We start from the raw sequence: 19268 nt of genomic DNA, 5'->3' as shown, positions 1-19268 counted from the left end.
CACCTGCCCCCGTGTCCCAGTTCCATGGGTCACAGGCGTTAAAACCACACAGCACCACCCCTTGTGGCTATGTGTGCGGTTTATGGTTAGCGTTTATTTGACCTACTTCTGTGAAGCTTTTGCTAGCCTACTCTAGGATTTAGCTAACTGGGCAGCATGTGCAGAAAGAGTCTGAATTCCCATATATAAGGATACTGATTTTCCGCTTCTATCGCACCTTTCATATCGAATGATTCCAAAGCCCTTGACAAACTTAAACCAATATAAACTATACACAGGAAACGGTTTATTTGCCACTAAAATGCAACCACCACTGGGATGGAAATCAGCTCCTGTTTGAGAGCAAACAGCTTCATGCTACCGTTTAAGGCAGGAAGTCGAAGATCATACTGCTTCCAGCCAAGGTCCTGACTGATTCTGTTCAGTGAAGATCTCAGAGTACTTTTTGGCCAGATTTCCAATTTGAGTAAGACACTGTCTCTCTGATTTCCCCCTGCTATTTCAATTGGAAACAATATTCCTCATCACTTCCTCTCCTAAACTATAGTGTCGTACTGTGCACTGCTGAACAGCTGCTATGCTTCACCCCAGAAGTGGTTGCATTTCAGTGGTGGGTGAAGTGATTCCAGTTTGCAGTCTGCCATTCTATATGATTTGTAAAGCACTCGGGAGGTTTGGGAGTTAGCAGGTGCTTTAGAGACATTAGGGGATATTACTGCCCTTGGAGAGATCCAGTCAGACTCTCATTACTCCCAGTTCCCTGTCTGTAATTTGCTTTAGGAAATGGACGTTCAGTATTTGTCACCTGTTAATTATTAGCACTAAGCTGTGTGTCCTCCACATTCCTCACCCCCTTGCCACTTACATGGGAATGCAGACTCCAAAGGTTTCCAATGTGGCACCTCTCTGAGGAGCATGCGGGGCCAACAGACCCTGTCAGATCCCTCTGCCCTTCCTCGGTCCCAGCCTTGCCTCCCTGGCTGAAAACCTGAGCAGGCTGCCAGTAATTGAGAGCAATGTGGGAAGAAGGAGGATCCTGGGAACTACAGGCCAGTCAGCCTCACCTCAGTCCCTGGAAAAATCATGGAGCAGGTCCTCAAAGAATCAATCCTGAAGCACTTGCATGAGAGGAAAGTGATCAGGAACAGCCAGCATGGATTCACCAAGGGAAGGTCATGCCTGACTAATCTAATCGCCTTTTATGATGAAACTACTGGTTCTGTGGATGAAGGGAAAGCAGTGGATGTATTGTATCTTGACTTTAGCAAAGCTTTTGACACGGTCTCCCACAGTATTCTTGTCAGCAAGTTAAGGAAGTATGGGCTGGATGAATGCACTATAAGGTGGGTAGAAAGTTGGCTAGATTGTCGGGCTCAACGGGTAGTGATCAATGGCTCCATGTCTAGTTGGCAGCCGGTGTCAAGTGGAGTGCCCCAGCGGTCGGTCCTGGGGCCGGTTTTGTTCAATATCTTCATAAATGATCTGGAGGATGGTGTGGATTGCACTCTCAGCAAATTTGCGGATGATACTAAACTGGGAGGAGTGGTAGATACACTGGAGGGGAGGGATAGGATACAGAAGGACCTAGACAAATTGGAGGATTGGGCCAAAAGAAATCTGATGAGGTTCAATAAGGATAAGTGCAGGGTCCTGCACTTAGGACGGAAGAATCCAATGCACCGCTACAGACTAGGGGCCGAATGGCTAGGCAGCAGTTCTGCGGAAAAGGACCTAGGGGTGACAGTGGATGAGAAGCTGGATATGAGTCAGCAGTGTGCCCTTGTTGCCAAGAAGGCCAATGGCATTTTGGGATGTATAAGTAGGGGCATAGCGAGCAGATTGAGGGACGTGATCGTTCCCCTCTATTCGACATTGGTGAGGCCTCATCTGGAGTACTGTGTCCAGTTTTGGGCCCCACACTTCAAGAAGGATGTGGATAAATTGGAGAGAGTCCAGCGAAGGGCAACAAAAATGATTAGGGGACTGGAACACATGACTTATGAGGAGAGGCTGAGGGAGCTGGGATTGTTTAGCCTGCAGAAGAGAAGAATGAGGGGGGATTTGATAGCTGCTTTCAACTACCTGAAAGGGGGTTCCAAAGAGGATGGCTCTAGACTGTTCTCAATGGTAGCAGATGACAGAACGAGGAGTAATGGTCTCAAGTTGCAGTGGGGGAGGTTTAGGTTGGATATTAGGAACAACTTTTTCACTATGAGGGTGGTGAAACACTGGAATGCGTTACCTAGGGAGGTGGTAGAATCTCCTTCCTTAGAGTTTTTTAAGGTCAGGCTTGACAAAGCCCTGGCTGGGATGATTTAACTGGGAATTGGTCCTGCTTTGAGCAGGGGGTTGGACTAGATGACCTCCCAGGGTCCCTTCCAACCCTGATATTCTATGATTCTATGTGTGCGCACACACGAATCACACAGGGCTTGGGGTTTGCGGCCTAATCAGCCACATTCAAGCGTCTTCCAATTACTGGCCTGGAAAAGCTCCTCACATGATCTGTAGGAGGCGGAACAAACTGCTGCCCTCGCTGGCTAGCTGTGACACTGGAAGAGGATGTAGAGCGGGCGGTTTAGCTTGAAAGCATTCAGTGCAACAGGACCATGTTTAAAGTCTGGTTCTGCTCAAGCCAGTGATCCAGAAAACATGGCATGTCAGTGCCCCAGGTTTATCCCCCATCAGCGGCCCCTCAGCTTCTGACAGGTATTCCCAGCTGCCGGCTCAGCCCAAGTGGTGGAGCCTCGACTGACCTAACCCTTCTGCTGCACACCCTGGGCCCAGCCGTACGGGTTCAGGAGGCAGCAGGGAGCTGGCACACCCGAGGCAGGCAGAATCCAAGTGCCTCTTCCATGGCGAGGCCGGCAGGGCCGGCAGGAACAAAAACTATTGGCCATATTTTCAAAAGAGCTCAGCACCCAGCAGATCCCACTGGGGACCCTGGAGAACGCCTCCACCTCCAAACTGAGAACAATGGGAGTTGCTGGGGGCTGAGCGCTTGTGCACTGGAGAAAAGTCAGACCTGGCACATTGGAATCAATGGAGCTGCACTTGCCCCTACCCATTCATGCAGGGGCTCATTTTTCAGTGGTAACCCCATTGCAGGCCCATGGCATTTCCGGCTCCAGCACTGTAGGGAGCAGGTATGATTGATAAAGGCCCATTTTCAGACTGCTGCGTAACTCTCAAAGCCAGCTAGGCAGCCAGCCATGCCCAGCAAAGGGCACTGCACCTTTGAAAGGTTTTGCTAGTCTCAGGAGATGCCAGGGTCCCAGGAGCAGAAGCGGGTGTGGAGGCTGCTGATGCACATTGCATTCATTCCCGCGGCACAAGACTGCCCTGCAGACGGCTGTTTATAGAGAATACTGTTCAGCGGCAAGAGATACTAGAGCGAAGGCTGCTAGAGAAACCTCACGGACCAGCGCAGAGGCAGGAGGGAGTCGGAATCTTTCTGCATTCCTCAACAGCATCTCAATTCACACACAGCTCTGGGTTGGCACCCAGGTAATTTTCACAATGGTGAATGAGTAAATCCCAGCCAAGGACAGAGACCAGCCTCTTCACGTTGTGTTCTCGTGGCCTGGAGGGTCTCCCCAGCCATAAGCAGGTTCTCAGCTGGGGTGGGTGCAGCTCCAAGGAAGTCAATGGAGCTGGGCCCACTGTGCAGCAGAGAATCTGGCCATATAGAATATCAGAGTTGGAAGGGACCTCAGAAGGTCATCTAGCCCAACCCCCTGCTCAAAGCAGGGCCAATCTCCAATTTTTGCCCCAGATCTCCCTAAATGGCCCCCTCAGGGATTGAACTCACAACCCTGGGTTTAGCAAGCCAATGCTCAAACCACTGAGCTAATATGTTTGAGGGGAGAGGAGTTAATGGGGTGTAAAAGTTTCCATGCCCTCAACCTTCATTACTTTTCTTATCGCAATTATGGCCTAGTTACAAAAGGGTGCGTGACAGACTATTTCCCCGAGGGGAGCAGGGGTGTGTGCGTGTGTGCACGTGTGTGTTTTGTGGGGGTGAGGATTGGAATTCCTTTCCCTGTCAGTTTTGAAACTGCTGTGGGAACGCGGCACAAGAGCCGCTCCTCTGAATAAGGGATCTGGGTCCATTACAGCTGCTCTTCCTGCAAACAGTCCATGCACAGTCAGAGAGTGTTTTCCCCAAATCCTTGTTAGGTTTCCCCAAGCCACACCTCGTGCTACATAAAACTTGACATTTTTCATGAGTTATGTATGTAACAAGCCGCTTGACTCGTGCTGTAATCAACAGCAAAATCGTGCAGCAGCCAGAGTGAGATCCATCCCCTTAAAATAATAAAGAAGCGAGGCTCAGTAATTGGTAGGGTTGCTTACTGACCTTTGAAGAGCTCACTGGAACTTCCACCTCTTAATCCCCAAGTGACCTGCATTTCCCAAGACTCAGGCCTCACAGGGCCTTTAAACAATGCTGCGTTTCCTGACACTTCCCCACCCCACTGAAGCTAACTGGCCAGACCTAAAAGGTGCAAGTCTCCAGGAGTGCTGAGCTACAATGCTGAAATTATTCCACACAGCGGGCTTCACTGCTGATGTGCTTCAGCAGAGTAGCACTCCCAGGGGGTTGGAAACAGATGTGCACATCTTCTCTCCACAGTCATGGGAAAACCCAGGCCTGTCCAGAGACTGGAATTGCCTGGTGGACAGCAGGAACAGCAGTGACTGAGCTGCCCGAAGGGAATATCCCGAAAAGTGCCAAGAGACCACATGGAAAACAGGACTAGCCATGTGGGACAGGCGAGTCTCCAAAGAGCGTCACTCAGAGTGACCCAGTGTAAGCCACTCCAGAGGAGAAAACGCAGACTTAGTAACCTGTAGCTCTATCCAGCACTTCCGGTGAAGTATCATGTGGAATGGGGGGACAGTGGGAAAAAGCCTCAGGCAACTAATTCTTAAGCATTCAACGCCCAGCTCCGACTGGATGGCATTCGTGACCCTTTTGTATCTGCTTCCCACAAAGGAAGACTAAGGAGCTTGGCTTGTTTAGCCTAACTAAAAGAAGGTTGAAGGGAGATATGATTGCTCTCTATGAATATATCAGAGGGATAAATACCGGAGAGGGAGAGGAATTATTTAAGCTCAGTACCAATGTGGACACAAGAACAAATGGATATAAACTGGTCATTGGGAAGTTTAGACTTGAAATTAGATGAAGGTTTCTAACCATCAGAGGAGTGAAGTTTTGGAATAGCCTTCCAAGGGAAGCAGTGGGGGGCAAAAGATCTATCTGACTTTAAGATTAAACTTGATAAGTTTATGGAGGAGATGGTATGATGGGATAACATGATTTTGGTAATTAATTGATCTTTAAATATTCATGGTAAATAGGCCTAATGGCCTGTGATGGGATGTTAGATGGGGTGGGATCTGAGTTACCCAGGAAAGAATTTTCTGTAGTATCTGGCTGGTGAATCTTGCCCACGTGCTCAGGGTTCAGCTGACTGCCATATCTGGGGTCGGGAAGGAATTTTCCTCCAGGGCAGATTAGAAGAGGCCCTGGGGGTTTTTCGCCTTCCTCTGTAGCATGGGGCACGGGTCACTTGCTGGAGGATTCTCTGCTCCTTGAAGTCTTTAAACCACGATTTGAGGACTTCAATAGCTCAGACATAGGTGAGGTTTTTCGCAGGAGTGGTGGGTGAGATTCTGTGGCCTGCGTCATGCAGGAGGTCAGACTAGATGATCATAATGGTCCCTTCTGACCTTAGTATCTATGAATTTATGAAACAGAGGGGCTGTCAGGCACTGGAGCACAAAGGCTAAGGCTTAGATCAACTGCTCGGATATTCATGAAGGCTGCCTTGAGCCAGCACAAGATCTAGGGACTACCTATGTCTCACTACATCCCAAAGTGCCTCGGCCTGGTGGGATTTTAGCAGCGTCCCGGCTGTGATCTGTCCCCCGACCCAGCGGTGAATTCCACTCAAATTCTGAACTGCAGATTTGACTGTGACATTAGACCACTGACATTCGAGCTGCCCGGGTTAGCTGCACCACGTCCAACATCCAAGTTCAAACTCTGAACACTGCCTCCAGCCCATTGGGGAGGGGGAGCGAGTCCCCAAACCATGAAGAGAATTTTCCTATCAGTTCATGGACGAAGGAAAAAGGAGGCGAATATTTTGCTCATCTCTGTCCTCCCAACTCCTGAGCAAGGCTAGTGCCAGAGCTGGGCTTGGGCTCAGCATTCCCTGGCTCCCTCAACAAACACAGGACAGAATTTAAAGGCTGCTGCCAGCTGCAGCTTCCTCTGCAACAGATGTCTTTATACCAGCGGCTCCTTGCATGTCCTTTGCCTGAGAGGTCACTCTCACTGGGCCAGGTTCAACCACAGATCTCAGCGGTATTATGGCAGCTTGCAGCGGGGCTGGATAGAGCCCTCTGCCTTCATATCATACATCAAGCAGCCTGTGAAGTGCAAGATGAAATTCAATGAAGAAAAGTATAAAGCACTTCGCTTTGGAAGGAAAATCAAATGTACAAGTACAAGATGGGGACTAACTGGCTAGGTGACAGTACTGTGGAAAGAGTCTGGGGGTTAGAGTGGATCCCAAACGGAATAGGAGTCAGCAATGTCATGTGGTTGTGAAAAAGGCTAACTTCATTCTAGGGTGCAGTAACAGGAATGTCATATGCACGACTCGGGCGGTAACTGTTCTGTTCTGCTCAGTGCTGGTGAGGTCTCAGCTGGAGCACTGTGTCCAAGCCTGGGCGCTGCACTTTAAGAAAGATGTGGACAAACTGGAGAGAGTCTAGAGGAGAGCAACAAAAATGATCAAAAGTTGAGAAAACCTGACCCATGAGGAAAGGTTAAAAAACTGGACATGCTTAGTCTTGAGGAAAAAAAACCTGAAAGGGGACCTGAAAACAGTCTTCAACTATGTTAAGGGCTGCAATAAAGAGGACCGTGGTCAGTTGTTCTCCATGTCCACTGAAGTTAGGACAAGAAGCAATGGGCTTAACCTGCAGCAAGGGAGAGAGAGGTTCGATATTAGGAAAAACTCTCTAACTCTAGAGGTAGTTCAGCTCTGGAACCGGCTTCCAAAGGTGGTTGTGGAATCCCCGTCATTGGAGGTTTTTAAGACCAGGCTGGACAAACTCCTGTCAGGGATCGTCTAGGTTTCCTTGGTCCTGCCACAGCACAGGGGGCTGGACTAGATGACTTCTCAAGGCTCCTTCCAGTCGGACATTTCCATGACTGTGAGGACTCTGTCCTGGCTCACTCTGGCTCATCCCAGAGCAACATCTCTGGTTTGGTTAACCTTAGGGGAGAATCTCTCTCAGCTGACAGCAGGAACAGAGCTTAGAGCCTCCCACCGGGGTGAGCAAGACTTGTACAAATGTCCCCTCCTTGTCCAAAGCATCCGAGTGCCCAGGCCTGGAGCGCTAGCTGTCCCCAGCACAGCCCACAAGTGAGCCCAGGTGGCAGCAGCAGCAGGCGTGTGCTGAGCTGTGGTAGATGGGAGAGGGAGGTCCCAGCTTCTAAATGGGCGCCAGGGTGAGGCCTGGCTCTGGATCTGAGGAGCTGTGGCTGCCCCGAGCAGCAGATCTACAATGAGCATTAGCATGATCAGTGCTGAGTAGAGATGGACCCGAACTTCCGGGGAATTTTGGTTCAGATTCAAATGTCACAGCTGGCCCAAGCCCACGGCCCTTTCTAGCAGAGAGATTAAGCACAGCAGAGTATTAAATGAGGAGCCACTTCCTGCCAAGTCTCGCAAACTAACTTTAAGTCTTGTCTTCAGAAGAGAGATAAAACCCCCAGTAAACAGCTGGAATCTGCATGTAGCCCACTTGTCATCCAGGCTGATCATCATCCGCTGGACAAAGCTTGCTGACGTGGTGCCGTAGCAACAGCCCTTATGAACGGCGCTGCTCAGCATAAAGGAAACGCCCTGACCTTTCATCTCAGGCTGCGGCACGTCGATCCCAAACCCGCCTTGGCCAGGAACAGACCAGTCTCCTAGCAGCTGTTGGGATTTTCATGCCCTTGCCATTCCACTGAATGTTACGGCGGAGGATCTTTAAGAACGATGTCAGAGTGTTTCAGGGAGGAGGATAAACATTCCTCAGCTTTTAAAATGTATTTAATTTTTACAAAAGAGAATGTGGAGATTTGATGGCATGTGTGGTGTGTGCGCATATGTGTGTGTGTTTCAGCGTGGGGAGGTTAATGTTGGTGTCTGAGTGAGGCCCTGTGTCTGTGGAGGCCTCAATCAGCAAGTACTTGTGTGTGTAGCTGAGAGTGTGTGCAGAACAGTGTAAGTAGCCGGGAGTGTCTGTGGGGCAGTGCGTTGGAGGGGGGATGTGTGTGCTCTGGAGGGAGGTTGATGCAGATGTGCATGTGCAAACATGTTTTAAAGGCAGGATTCACGGAAAGGGGCTGAGCTGAGCTTGGCTGCGCAGTCCCAACAGCCGGGGCCTTTCAAATCGACAGCATCTGTCACCGGGCTGCAGTGCAGGACACTCTCCAGTGAGATGGGAGCCAACTTCGGACAGGCAGAAATGCATCTGCTTGAAAATCTTACAAAGAGACTGGAGCCAAAGCAGTGCTCAGAAGAGCAAACAAGGGGCGGATCATGCAGAAGAGTCTGAGACCTCGGAAGGCAGGGATGGTGCCCAGGCTGGGGAAGTAATACTCTTTAAAACGTGGACATGAGAAGTGGACTGGCCTCCCAAATGCTGTAAACGGGTAACATCACCTGGGATGAGGAGGGAAGGGGACTTTGGGCTGGAAGACTGAGATAACGCAGCTAGGGAGACTGGGACTGGGATGAGGATCTGAGGCTGCTTGACTTTGAAACCTTTTAATGTAGGTTTTTGCATGCAATATATAATAACTTTACAAACAACCACATGGTAACCAATAAAGCTATCCCTATTGGGGCCAATCCATCCCCAGAGTAACTGCACAGAAGCCAGTGGAGTTAATCCAATGGCAAATCTAGCCGTACTCCACCTTCTTTGGTACCTGGCCATGGCTTTTTGGCCCCTTCTCCTCTGCTACATGCCATTGACAGCCATCCCGCCACCTGTTCTACTGAATTAAAAGAGCCAACCCACCCTTGTTTGGCTAGTGCACGGAGCGCCCAGTCCTGCATCCACGCCTGGCCAAGCACCCCAGGGCAGTGCTCTGGCAGTGGGATGATGGCTGGTGCAGGCTCCTGGGGGCAGCAGAGCAAAGCCGCAGTGTTCCACTGCTACCCTTGAAATGAATGTACATTGTGCCCAGTATCCGGCTCGTTCTGCTCCTCTTGCCACTGGGCACCGGGTGTCAGAAGGTGACTGAAGTGATGTCTCCCTCGCTGGGCAGCACCCAAAGGCAAACAACGGCAGGATCATGGAGTGCCTGGGTGCTGAGCAAAGACACCTACCTGCACCTTCTCACCACGTGCGTGTGGCAGGAGCCAACCGCCACCAGGATCGGTGCTGGAGCAGATTGCCTGCCTCTGCCGTTGTTCCATTACCAGGGGACAGCCCAGCGAGGGTTTGCCACTGTTTCACACACCAGTCCCGGAGGCATCACATCCGCCAGACAGCGCCAACGGGCTGCTTCCCTGTAATCTCACGTTATGTGAAACTGCTCTGGGGTGTGACTCCAAGCACTCTGTCTGCTTAAATGATTTAAGCTGCTGAGGCAGTAAAGCCAGGACATAGTGCTGGAAACAACACTGCGACAACAGGGTCACCATCTAATGCGGCTCCATTGTCCCTCATTACATGTGACTAAAACCTACCGACATTGTGTATACAGCTTCCACCAGTGCCACGAGCCCTGACTATGGGAGAGAACATTTACAGGAACACTCGCATTAGGTCAGTGAGTGCATCGGGGATCAAACGACCCCAAACGGCGTGAGCTTTGTTAGGGGCTTTGCTCAGAAAGCCACCTGACCTGAATCCTATGTAGCACAGACGGCAGTGCTGGCTGTTTGACCAGGGCCTGGCTCCTTAGGGGAGCAAAATCACAACGCACCTATCTGGAGTTCTCCTCTAATGCCTGGCTGAGAAAACAGTGAAAGCCTGTACATCCGGCTGCTCTCACAGGGGCCGAGCAAAGTGAGGGTAGCTCACACTGGTAATAAGAACTGAACTCACCTGGGGGACAGGAATTCTAAGGGGTGTGTGACTATAAGGTAATAAGAGCCCTTTCCAAGACACTGATTGTCACTGGGGGAGTAGCCCCTAGAGGCCTCAGCCAAGCTCAGGGCCCCATTGTGTAAGGTATTGTACAGACACACAGGCCCTGCTCTGAAGAGCTGACAGTCTGCAGAGACTAGTGAGACAAAGGGTGGGGGGGAAAGGTGCATTATTATCCCCATGCTACTGATGGGAAACTGAGGCACAGAGCGATTAAATGACTTGCCCAGGGTCTCACAGGGAGTCTGCAGCAAAGCTGGGAACAGACCTGGGGTCTTAAGTCCCAGTACAAGCCCTTCACCCCAAGATCCCCTTCCATCAGACCCCTCCCTCCCTTGTGAACGTCTGCAGACCAGGCGGGCAGGAGGTAGGTGTTTGGAAGTTCTCCAGATTTCTGGGCCCACCCGTAGCAGGTGATGTGACGTTGACAAAGGCAGATCCATGAACAACATACAAACCTCAGACTCACTGGAACTCTTTCAGCCTATCTCCAGGCAGGACTCGTTAAAACAGCCAGAGCAGGGCTCAGATCCTAAGTAGCAGTGACCTTATTGCTATGACTCATATGTAAAGCCCTTCCCTATTTCCATGCCAATCTCACCATGTTTACGCTATCACTGAGATCATCATGGCCAAGAAATTGTAACCCAGGGATTACTTTACCCTGCGTGGTTGGGTCTTCCAGTCCAGCACAGAAAACGTCTGCAAGATTCCCACAATCTCTAGTAAACAAACTGCAGTGCCAGGAGCTTTCATTCATTAAACAGAGACAAAATGTTTCCTGTATTTTGCATTTCAAACAAGCCTCCCCCTTTTCATCTGGAAACCCCAGAAAAGAGGAGGACAGTGAGGGACATGTCACTGGATAAAATGAAACCATCGGGTTGACGGGACAACTGTAAATTTTAACAAGATCTAATAAGCCCCTTGCCAGGAGTGTAGCAGGAGGAGGACAATGGCAGCGGGGGAGAGATGGGATAACGCAGCTGGTCAATGGGATTCTTTTACACAAACACAACTTCTCAAGGTTCCAATATTTTCCTTGTGCGTGGACCTCTGCCCTCCCCATGGCAATGGGGACTGTTTGTATAAACAGCCATGACGATTCATAATCCCGCAGAGGGCTGTTTCGTCCTTCCTGGCACAAACGGCCAGTGCTCCTTCCACTCTCTCAGAGGTTATTTATTTTTGCTTTAATCAGCGTTGTCCATCATTTCACATGGGGGCTTGACTGATGTGGATCAGTTTGCATGTGCGATCCCACCGGAGGCCAGCTTTCCTTCCAGCGCTGCACACTCAGTGCCAATGCGGTACGCTGGGAACTCCCGTTTTTCCTGCTTAGAGCCCATTTCCAACACCAAACAGAGCTGAAACTAAGGAATACCCCTGGAACATCTGGATCGGATCCCGCCCCTCGTCAGGATGGATGTGGTGCCTCAATTAACACCTCCAGAGAGGAACGACTCCAGCTTCCTGTACTAAACCCACCCACTCTCAGTGGAGGAATGGAGCTGCAGCTCTTGGCTCTCACTGCTGGGCTGGGCTGCCCTTGTTTGCTACTAGATCTCCTTGGCAGCTTTGTCTTTCTAGGGTGAAATTCATCCCCGAATGGAGAGCCAAACCAGCCAACACTCTTCAGTGGGCCCTAAGTGAGGCACAGGCCTCCCGCTGGCCCCCCGGCCCAGGAGCAAGCTTAGTGAATTATTACTTGCATTACAAGAGCACCAGAGGACCCAGCTGAGATCAGGGCCCCACCGTGCTAGAGACACTATGTAAGGGACGGCCCTGCCCAACAGAGCATTGCCAGCAGATGTCTGTAGTGTACAGCTGGCCACAGCCATCACCCCTAGTGCTTTTTAACCTGTATTTTAGCAAATTGCTCCCTGGATTGGGGCCCCCAAGCTCTCTCCAGCTGAGAGACACAAGGGCCACTTGCCAGGTGCCCAAGGGCTGCACCAAATTTGCCGCAGCCCTTCCTACCATACCTCAGCACAGACAATGGACAACACTGTTCAGCTCACGTCAAGATGGAGTTCGGCAGACTGGGCCCTGTAGCTTCCGCTGGCCGCACCTCTGGCAAAGAGGAGGGGGACTGCAAGCGATGCCAAGGACCCTCAAAGGCTGCCTCTGGCTGTGCTTTGGCCCCCTCTACTTTTGCTGTGTAAACTGCTTCTGGGTAGGGAACTGGGCATTCTGCTTTCCTTTACATAGGAACCAAGGCTTTGCCTTTTAAACAGCTTCCTTCAACAGGAACCATGTGTTCTATTTATACAACAAGGCCTCCCTATAAACAAGGAAGCCTTAAAAAAACCCAACTCACTGAAGTTTATTCCGCAAAGGTCACTCAGCTGCAGTGCATTGCACCCACCCGGGAATCCATCTCTGAGCACAGCCCCCTCCTGGTCACATCGCCCGCTCAGAGGTGTCTGGAAGGCTGCAGTGGGCACTTGCAGAGGGGCTGAGCTCAGCTGATATCACTATAAACCCGAACCCTGTGTTCAGATGGTTGTTTTAAAGGCCCCCCTCTCCCCAATAACATGCAGATAGGTCGTTAAACCATAAGGGCCCTAACATAAACAGATGCCATTTCTGCTTAAGCTAGTGGGAGCCAAACCCAATTGCACAAATGAAAAATTTGACCTAACTTTTTTCAACAACGAATGTTTGGGGAGTAAGCAGTGCCGCTGTTGGGCCCAAACCATTCCTTCTGAGAGCCAGCCGCAGACCGCTTATTTCCTATACAACCAGCATATATGACTGAAAAGAACTGAGCCAGACAGCAAGTCTGGGAAGCCACAGATATGTGGAGTAGGATACTCTCCCATGCCACTTACTCCGAACGACTTGGGTGGTTAATGGGAAAAACTAAGGTGTCCTGCACGGGTGCAGGTGTTTTTAGCCAGCTGTCATCCCTGGTGGCAAGGGAATCCCAGGCTGGATTTATCTGCCCAGGAACAGAAAAAAAATGATACTCAGATTCACATTGAAACAGAAGGAGGGAGAGAGTGTGCCCTGGGCAGGGTTCCCTTGATGGGAAGGTTGAGCACTTGCAAAGTCAAGCTGTTCAAACTGACAGTGAAGAAAGAGAAGCAACTCAGGCTCTGTCCCTTACATGTTGCTCGCGTGGCTACTTGTATTATTTGCTGAGGAAAAGCCAGCAGACAATGTAACTGTGTTGAAAGAAACCCTTCTGCAACGCCTCTCACTGCAAAGCCACAGAGAATGGGCAGTCGGAAAGGCCTCCTGGGTGTACAAGGGGTCTATACACAGGACAGCGTCCAACTAATTTTAGTAAGAAGAAGTTCTCATCCTTTTTGATCCCTGCAATTCACTATCGCACCATTCCCCTCCCCGCCCCATCTTTGTGGCTTGCTTATTCCTGAATAGAGATGCTCCAGCAGTAACCGTGGTATCACATGAGACATGGGTAAGAACAATGCTTTGTCCTGTGTCCTCTAGACATGAGAATTTGGGGGCTTTCTGGTGGGTTTTTGTTACGTGGGATGTAAATTCTCCATCCTGTGTAAATGTCAGAGCAATGCAGCTGGAAGTGGATCCAACTAATTGGTGCCCCCTCTTTACTGTGTGCCACTCATTGCTGCAGATACCTACAATGTTGCCTTCTTCAGCAGAAGACCAGATGCCCCTCACTCTGGAGAAGTTACAGGTGGGGAGCTCCACTGTATTTAGGGTTCTCCCCTTTCTACTGCAGGGCTGATTCACTGGAGTCCTCCAGCCAGCTGAGTGGTGTTTAGGTTCTGCAGCCTTTTAGCATCAGTCCTCAGTACGGACATTACTTTGAGAGGCACCCTTAGCAATGAAATCTCCCCCAGCTTCTTTTATTCCACAGGCAGGGACTGCCTGAAAGGAACAAACACTGTGCTGACACTTCTGTAGCATAAAGACAAGCAGTTATACTCCCATCCTGTGCATCTGTGCGCTGCTGGAAGGATGTTCTCATGTGGCGGGAACCATGTCATTCTCCTCTTTCACTTCCACCTCCAACCCAGCATTCACACACAGGCTTGGCACAAACCTTCAACGCCATGTCGTCATGGCCACCAGGGACTCGGGGAGAGACTAAGTGCGTCAGAGGCATGCTCAATGACACCAGAAGAGGCAGCAGCACCGCCCTAGTTTGCATGGCGTCCTCTGGCCGTTCCCCAGGGCTGCAGAGCGCAGGGAAAGCTCAGGCCTTTTCTCACCAGTCCATGTGGGGCAAGACCCTCCAGACTCACTCCATCTGCCTACCTTGCAGAAGAATCCTTCTTTTGTGCTGGGCATAAGGAAGCCGAATGTTACAGAGAAAGAGAATCTGCTAAGTGCAGCCAACTTCGAGTGCCTGGATTCCTTAAAGAGGAATCTGGAAAACTTCCCTGTTTATACACCTGTCATCTTTTGACTTATGCTTCAGAGGATGAGGTACCCAGGAAGGCAGCTTGGACAACTACGTTTATTCCTGAAACCTGGACTAAATCCTGGCTATCTGTGAAACGTCTGTAAGTGACACATCTGGTTACCAGCTGGCTAGCCGGAAAAATAGGGCACAAGCTGAAACACCTGAGTGCAAGACAGGCTACCCATCTGTGTGCAAAGCCTGCCACAGGCTAACACGCTCCTTGCATGAGGGGGGCATGCTGTTTCTTCTGAGATGCTGCAGGCCCTTGAGGAAGGACAATATTTAAATCCGAACCCATCTCCCATGTGGATGGCCAATGACTGACTCCTATTAAAATCACATGAGAAGAATATTCTTATGGCTGCAGTTTTCAGCTTAATTAACTTCATATGAAAAGCAACTGAAGTCCTTAATAAACAGCAGGATGGGATCTTCAAAGGCACCTCTGGCAGCTAGGTGCACACTTCACCAGCGTGTGGGTGGACTCTTTTGAAAAGCTCATCCAAAGTCCCTGTTCCCTCTGAAACAAGCCCCGCAAGCCCATGTTAGCAATGTTCCAGTCACTTCAGCAAGAACAGACACCAGCACTAGCCGTGTTTTAGCTTGATGACGATCATTGTCCTGGGAAGGTCTTTGGCTATTGTGATTCTCCTCAGCAGTGCTGGGATTTCTGTAAGGACTCTGCCGCGTCGCACAGCTTCTTGTGGCGTAGTTGTTATGTCCTGGGCCGTGGATTGGAGCAGTGTCCGTGTACAACAGCAGCTCCTTAAGAGTGACAGGCAGTGGGAAAGCCAGAGAACAGCGTGCCTGGTATTCACGTCTGGCTCCTCTCCACACAGACCTTTCCCATCTCCAGTACTCTCCCCGTCCCCCAAGAGGAAGTGTCTCAGGATGCAGGCCATTCTGTTTTGACATTAAAAGGGTCTAATAACAGAGCTTACAACTGCAGACCCCAACTATAAGGCAGTGGTTCTCATTGCACCATGACCCCCTTCTGACAACAAAAATTACTACATGACCCCAGGGACCAAAGCTTGAGCCCACCCAAGGTGGGTGGCCTGGGTGGAGGGGCCAAAGCCTTACCTCACCACCGGGGGGCTCAAAGCTGAAGCCAAAGGGCTTCAGCCCCAGGCAGGGGGCCTGTAACCTGAACCCCGCCACCCAGGGCCGAAGCCCTAAGCTTGGGCTTTAGCCCAGGGGGTGGAGCTCAGTCTTTGGCCCCAGCAAGTCTAAGCCAGGCCTGGCGACCCCATTAAGACAGGGTCGGGACCCACTCTGGGGTCCCGACCCACAGTTTGAGAACCGCTGTACTAAGGGATCCGGGTACTTTCCAACCCAACCAACGTCCCCATCTTAACATCTAACGACCAGCTTCTCACTCTCTTTTTACATCTCTGCACATGCAAACTGGGTAGCCGCCATCTCCAGATAGACAAATACACACTTGGCAGACAAGCAGCCACTATGCTGATTCTAACTTTGTTTGGAATTTGGTCTCACACCAAACATTCAACTCCACACTCTGTCCTCTGTGGATGTCGGGATGTGCACACACTCCTTTCATTCAAGCTTGTGCTGGTGGCAGTAAGATTAAATGTTTGCTAGGGCCAAATCACTGCAACAAAGAGTTCACCTCACAATTCTGCACAACCAGCAGCAGGCATGTTTTGATAGTGGGATTATTTTCTTGGAGTTCAATTCCAGGCACAGTTTGTTTAAGCAGCTTCCAACATTTCTCTTCCCCCCCACTCCCCATAAGAAAACCTTGTGTGAGCAGGGGGTTTGTTTCACAATCAAAGAAAGCTCATTCCACACTGCCTGGGCTTGCTGTGTAGGGGACTTGTGAGCTCTTCACACAGCCCCGGGATTTCACTTAAACTGAAGAAGAAGGTCTAGCCTCCACAATGTTATTTTTTCAGAGGAAGATGGGGGTTCTAGAGGCCAAGGTCAGGGATCAGGGATGCACTGTATTTCTTCGTGAATGACCTTGTGTGGGGCTTACGCTTCCAAGGACAGCTAGACAGCTTCAGAACTTCTATTGGTCACTCATGAGCCACAAAGAGGTCCCAAGATGTGATACAAGGTTTTCCTTCCCCACAAGGGGCTGAGCCTACCAGTTTTCCTTCAGAGCACAATTAAGGTCATCAAGCTAAAGCACAGCCAAGATTTGCTTCTGTTCTTTTTGAAGTGACTGGAACATCCTCACTCAGGGTTTCCCACATGCATTTAGGAGCCAACAGACCATGTGTGTGCAAATAGCTGCCTGCCCTGGGCTTAATCTGGACTCTCTTACTCTGGGCAGCCAGAAACCTGTACCCTGCACTCCCTGAGTGACTCCATACCACCCCTTACGTGTCTGATCATCATCCCTCCAGCACCACAGCTGCTCTCTGAGCCGGGGCAGCAGGAGCTGCTGTGCAGATATAAAGGAAGAAGGTCTGCTGGGCTGGTGCGGGTCTCAGCACAACCCAGGACAGAACGAATACAGAATAGCTCACAGCGCAGCTTTGGCCAGTCACCCGAGCCCGATGCAATGCCATTCAGACAAGACAGCGTCGAATGAATCCAGCCAAAGGCAGAATCCGATTCCCAGTGATAGGGCATGGGGCAAGTCATGCTTCACGTGAACATGCTCTCGTGTTGGTGCCCAAGGTGGGATGAAAAGCAGTGGAACTGCCCTGATTCGGCTGCTTGGGAGAAGGCCGCATAGGGGCATTTTATGCCAGGGCTCAGGCTTTCCTGCAGCTCTTTCTGGGGCAGCGCAGGGAGTGGTGAGAGTGGGAACGCTGGGCCTACAAACTATGTGGCGCCATTAACCCAAACCACAGCCTCTTTCTCAAGCTTTGTGGGTGGGTGAGAAGCGTTTGGCTCACAGCTGTCTTTGGCAAGGCACCTACTAAATCCCACTGGAATTCACTGGCCCCAAATCTGCACTTCGGTGATTCAGTCTGAACAGACTGAGACCTGAAAAGTGAAAATGGCCTGGCATGGACCCCAGGGCAGGCGGGGGCTCTCACGCAGCCAATGAAGGGGCTCTGGGGGTGAAGCTGGCACTGGGTATATAAAGGACGGGAGAACCTCACAGATTGTTCATTAGGGTCTCAGCTCATCTGGTTTAAGGTGGGAAGCAGAAAATACCCAGCCCAGAGGGATGAGAGAAGTAACGTCAGAGCTGCGATGGGACGGCAGGAAGAGCCTTTCTGGCACCTTGGTGTGAATTATAAACACATTTGTCTGTAAAGCACAGACACCCCGTGTTGACTGAGGGACCCCGGGGTGGTTTCCCCCTCTCTGTCGGGGCGTTTGCACCGGCCTCTCCCTTGACCCGTCCTCCAAGCCCAGCCAGGCTCGTCCCGCCCCGCGTCCATCCCCCACGGCCGCTAGCCCCCAAGAGCCGCGCCAGCCTCCCGGGACCCGGTTCTCAGGCGCCGCGGCGGCCCTGGGAGAACCCGCCCCGCGCCCGGAAGGCTGCAGCCGGGACACGCCCGGCTCCCTCCCTCGCCGGGCCGAGCCCCCTGCGGACCCGCGCCGGCAGCGAGCGAGGCCCGGGGGCTGGCCCCGCCGGCAGCGCCCGCCCCGCGCGGAGGGGAAGGAGCCCGCGGCCCCGGTACCTGGCTGGCGGCCCGCGCCGCGGCGGCGAGCAGCGAGAGGCGCAGCAGCCCGAGCGCCCCCATGGCCCGGCGGGGCCCCAGCGCGGCGGCCGCGGGAGCTGCGGGGCCGGCCCGGCGGCGCAGCCCGTCGCTCTCGGCCGCCTCGTGGGCTCTGCCCGGCCGCTTCCCGGCGGCTCCGTCGGGGCAGCGGGAGGCGGAGCCGCGAGTGACAGCCCAGGGCCCGGCCCCGCCCGGCCGCCCGCCCCGCCGCGCTCGGAGCCCGGCCTCTGCCCGGCCCCCGTGCCCCTCCCGTGTCCCCCCGTCCCCCCTAACCCCGTGCCCCCCGTGCCCCCCCGTGCCCCCCGTGTCCCCCCAACCCCTGTCCCCCCGTGTCCCTCCCGTGCCCCCCCGTGTCCCCCCAACCCCTGTCCCCCCCGTGCCCCCCTACCCCCGTCCCCCTGTGTCCCCCCTACCCCCGTCCCCCCGTGTCCCCCCCGTGCCCCCTCCCTACCCCCCGTGTCCCCCCCTACCCCCCGTGCCCCCGTCCCCCCGTGCCCCCCTGTCCCCTCCCTACCCCGTCTCCCGTGCCCCCCTGCCCCCCGTGTCCTCTGTGCCCCCCGTGTTCCCTGTGCCCCCCCCATGCCCCCTTGTCTTCCGTCCCCTGTCCCCTCCGTACCCCCGTCCCCTCTGTCCCCCCTGTCTTCCGTGTCCTCTGTGCCCCCCTCGTGGCCCCCCATGGCCCCCTGTCCTCTGTCCCCTCCCTACCCCCGTCCCCCATGTCCCCTGTGCCCCCCGTGCCCCCTCCGTCCCCCCTGTCCCCTCCCTACACCCTGTCCCCCCGTGCCCCCCGTCCCCTGTCCCCCCGTGCCCCCCTGTCCCCTCCCTACCCCCGTCCTCCGTCCCCCCGTGTTCCCTGTCCCCCCACCCCCTGTCCCCCCATGTCCCCTGTGCCCCCCGTGTCCCCTCCATACCCCCTGTCCTCCGTACCCCTGTCCCCTCCATACCCCCTGTCCCCCATGTCCTCTGTGCCCCCCGTGTTCCCTGTGCCCCCTGTCCTCCATCCCCCTGTGTCCCCTGTCCCCTCCCTACCCCCTATTCCCCCG

At 52.7% G+C, this 19268-nt stretch overlaps 1 protein-coding gene across 2 annotated transcripts in view; it reads right to left on the bottom strand.

Annotated features, from left to right (window-relative positions):
* The window catches only part of OLFML2A (olfactomedin like 2A), a 33256-nt gene extending 14907 nt beyond the window's left edge, over positions 1–18349 (bottom strand). The window contains exon 1 of one of the 2 annotated variants that reach the window (XM_084650557.1): positions 18187–18349. In XM_084650557.1, the coding sequence (XP_084506683.1) occupies positions 18187–18249 (63 nt within the window). In that variant the 5' untranslated portion in view covers positions 18250–18349. The remainder of the gene's footprint in view (positions 1–18186) is intronic. The other variant, XM_084650558.1, reaches the window with a different exon arrangement.
* Positions 18350–19268: the final 919 nt, after the last annotated feature.

The sequence above is a fragment of the Lepidochelys olivacea genome (assembly GCF_965140295.1).
Source record: "Lepidochelys olivacea isolate rLepOli2 genome assembly, chromosome: 16".
Lineage (NCBI taxonomy): Eukaryota > Metazoa > Chordata > Testudines > Cheloniidae > Lepidochelys > Lepidochelys olivacea.
This window is presented reverse-complemented; position numbering and strand designations above follow the sequence as displayed.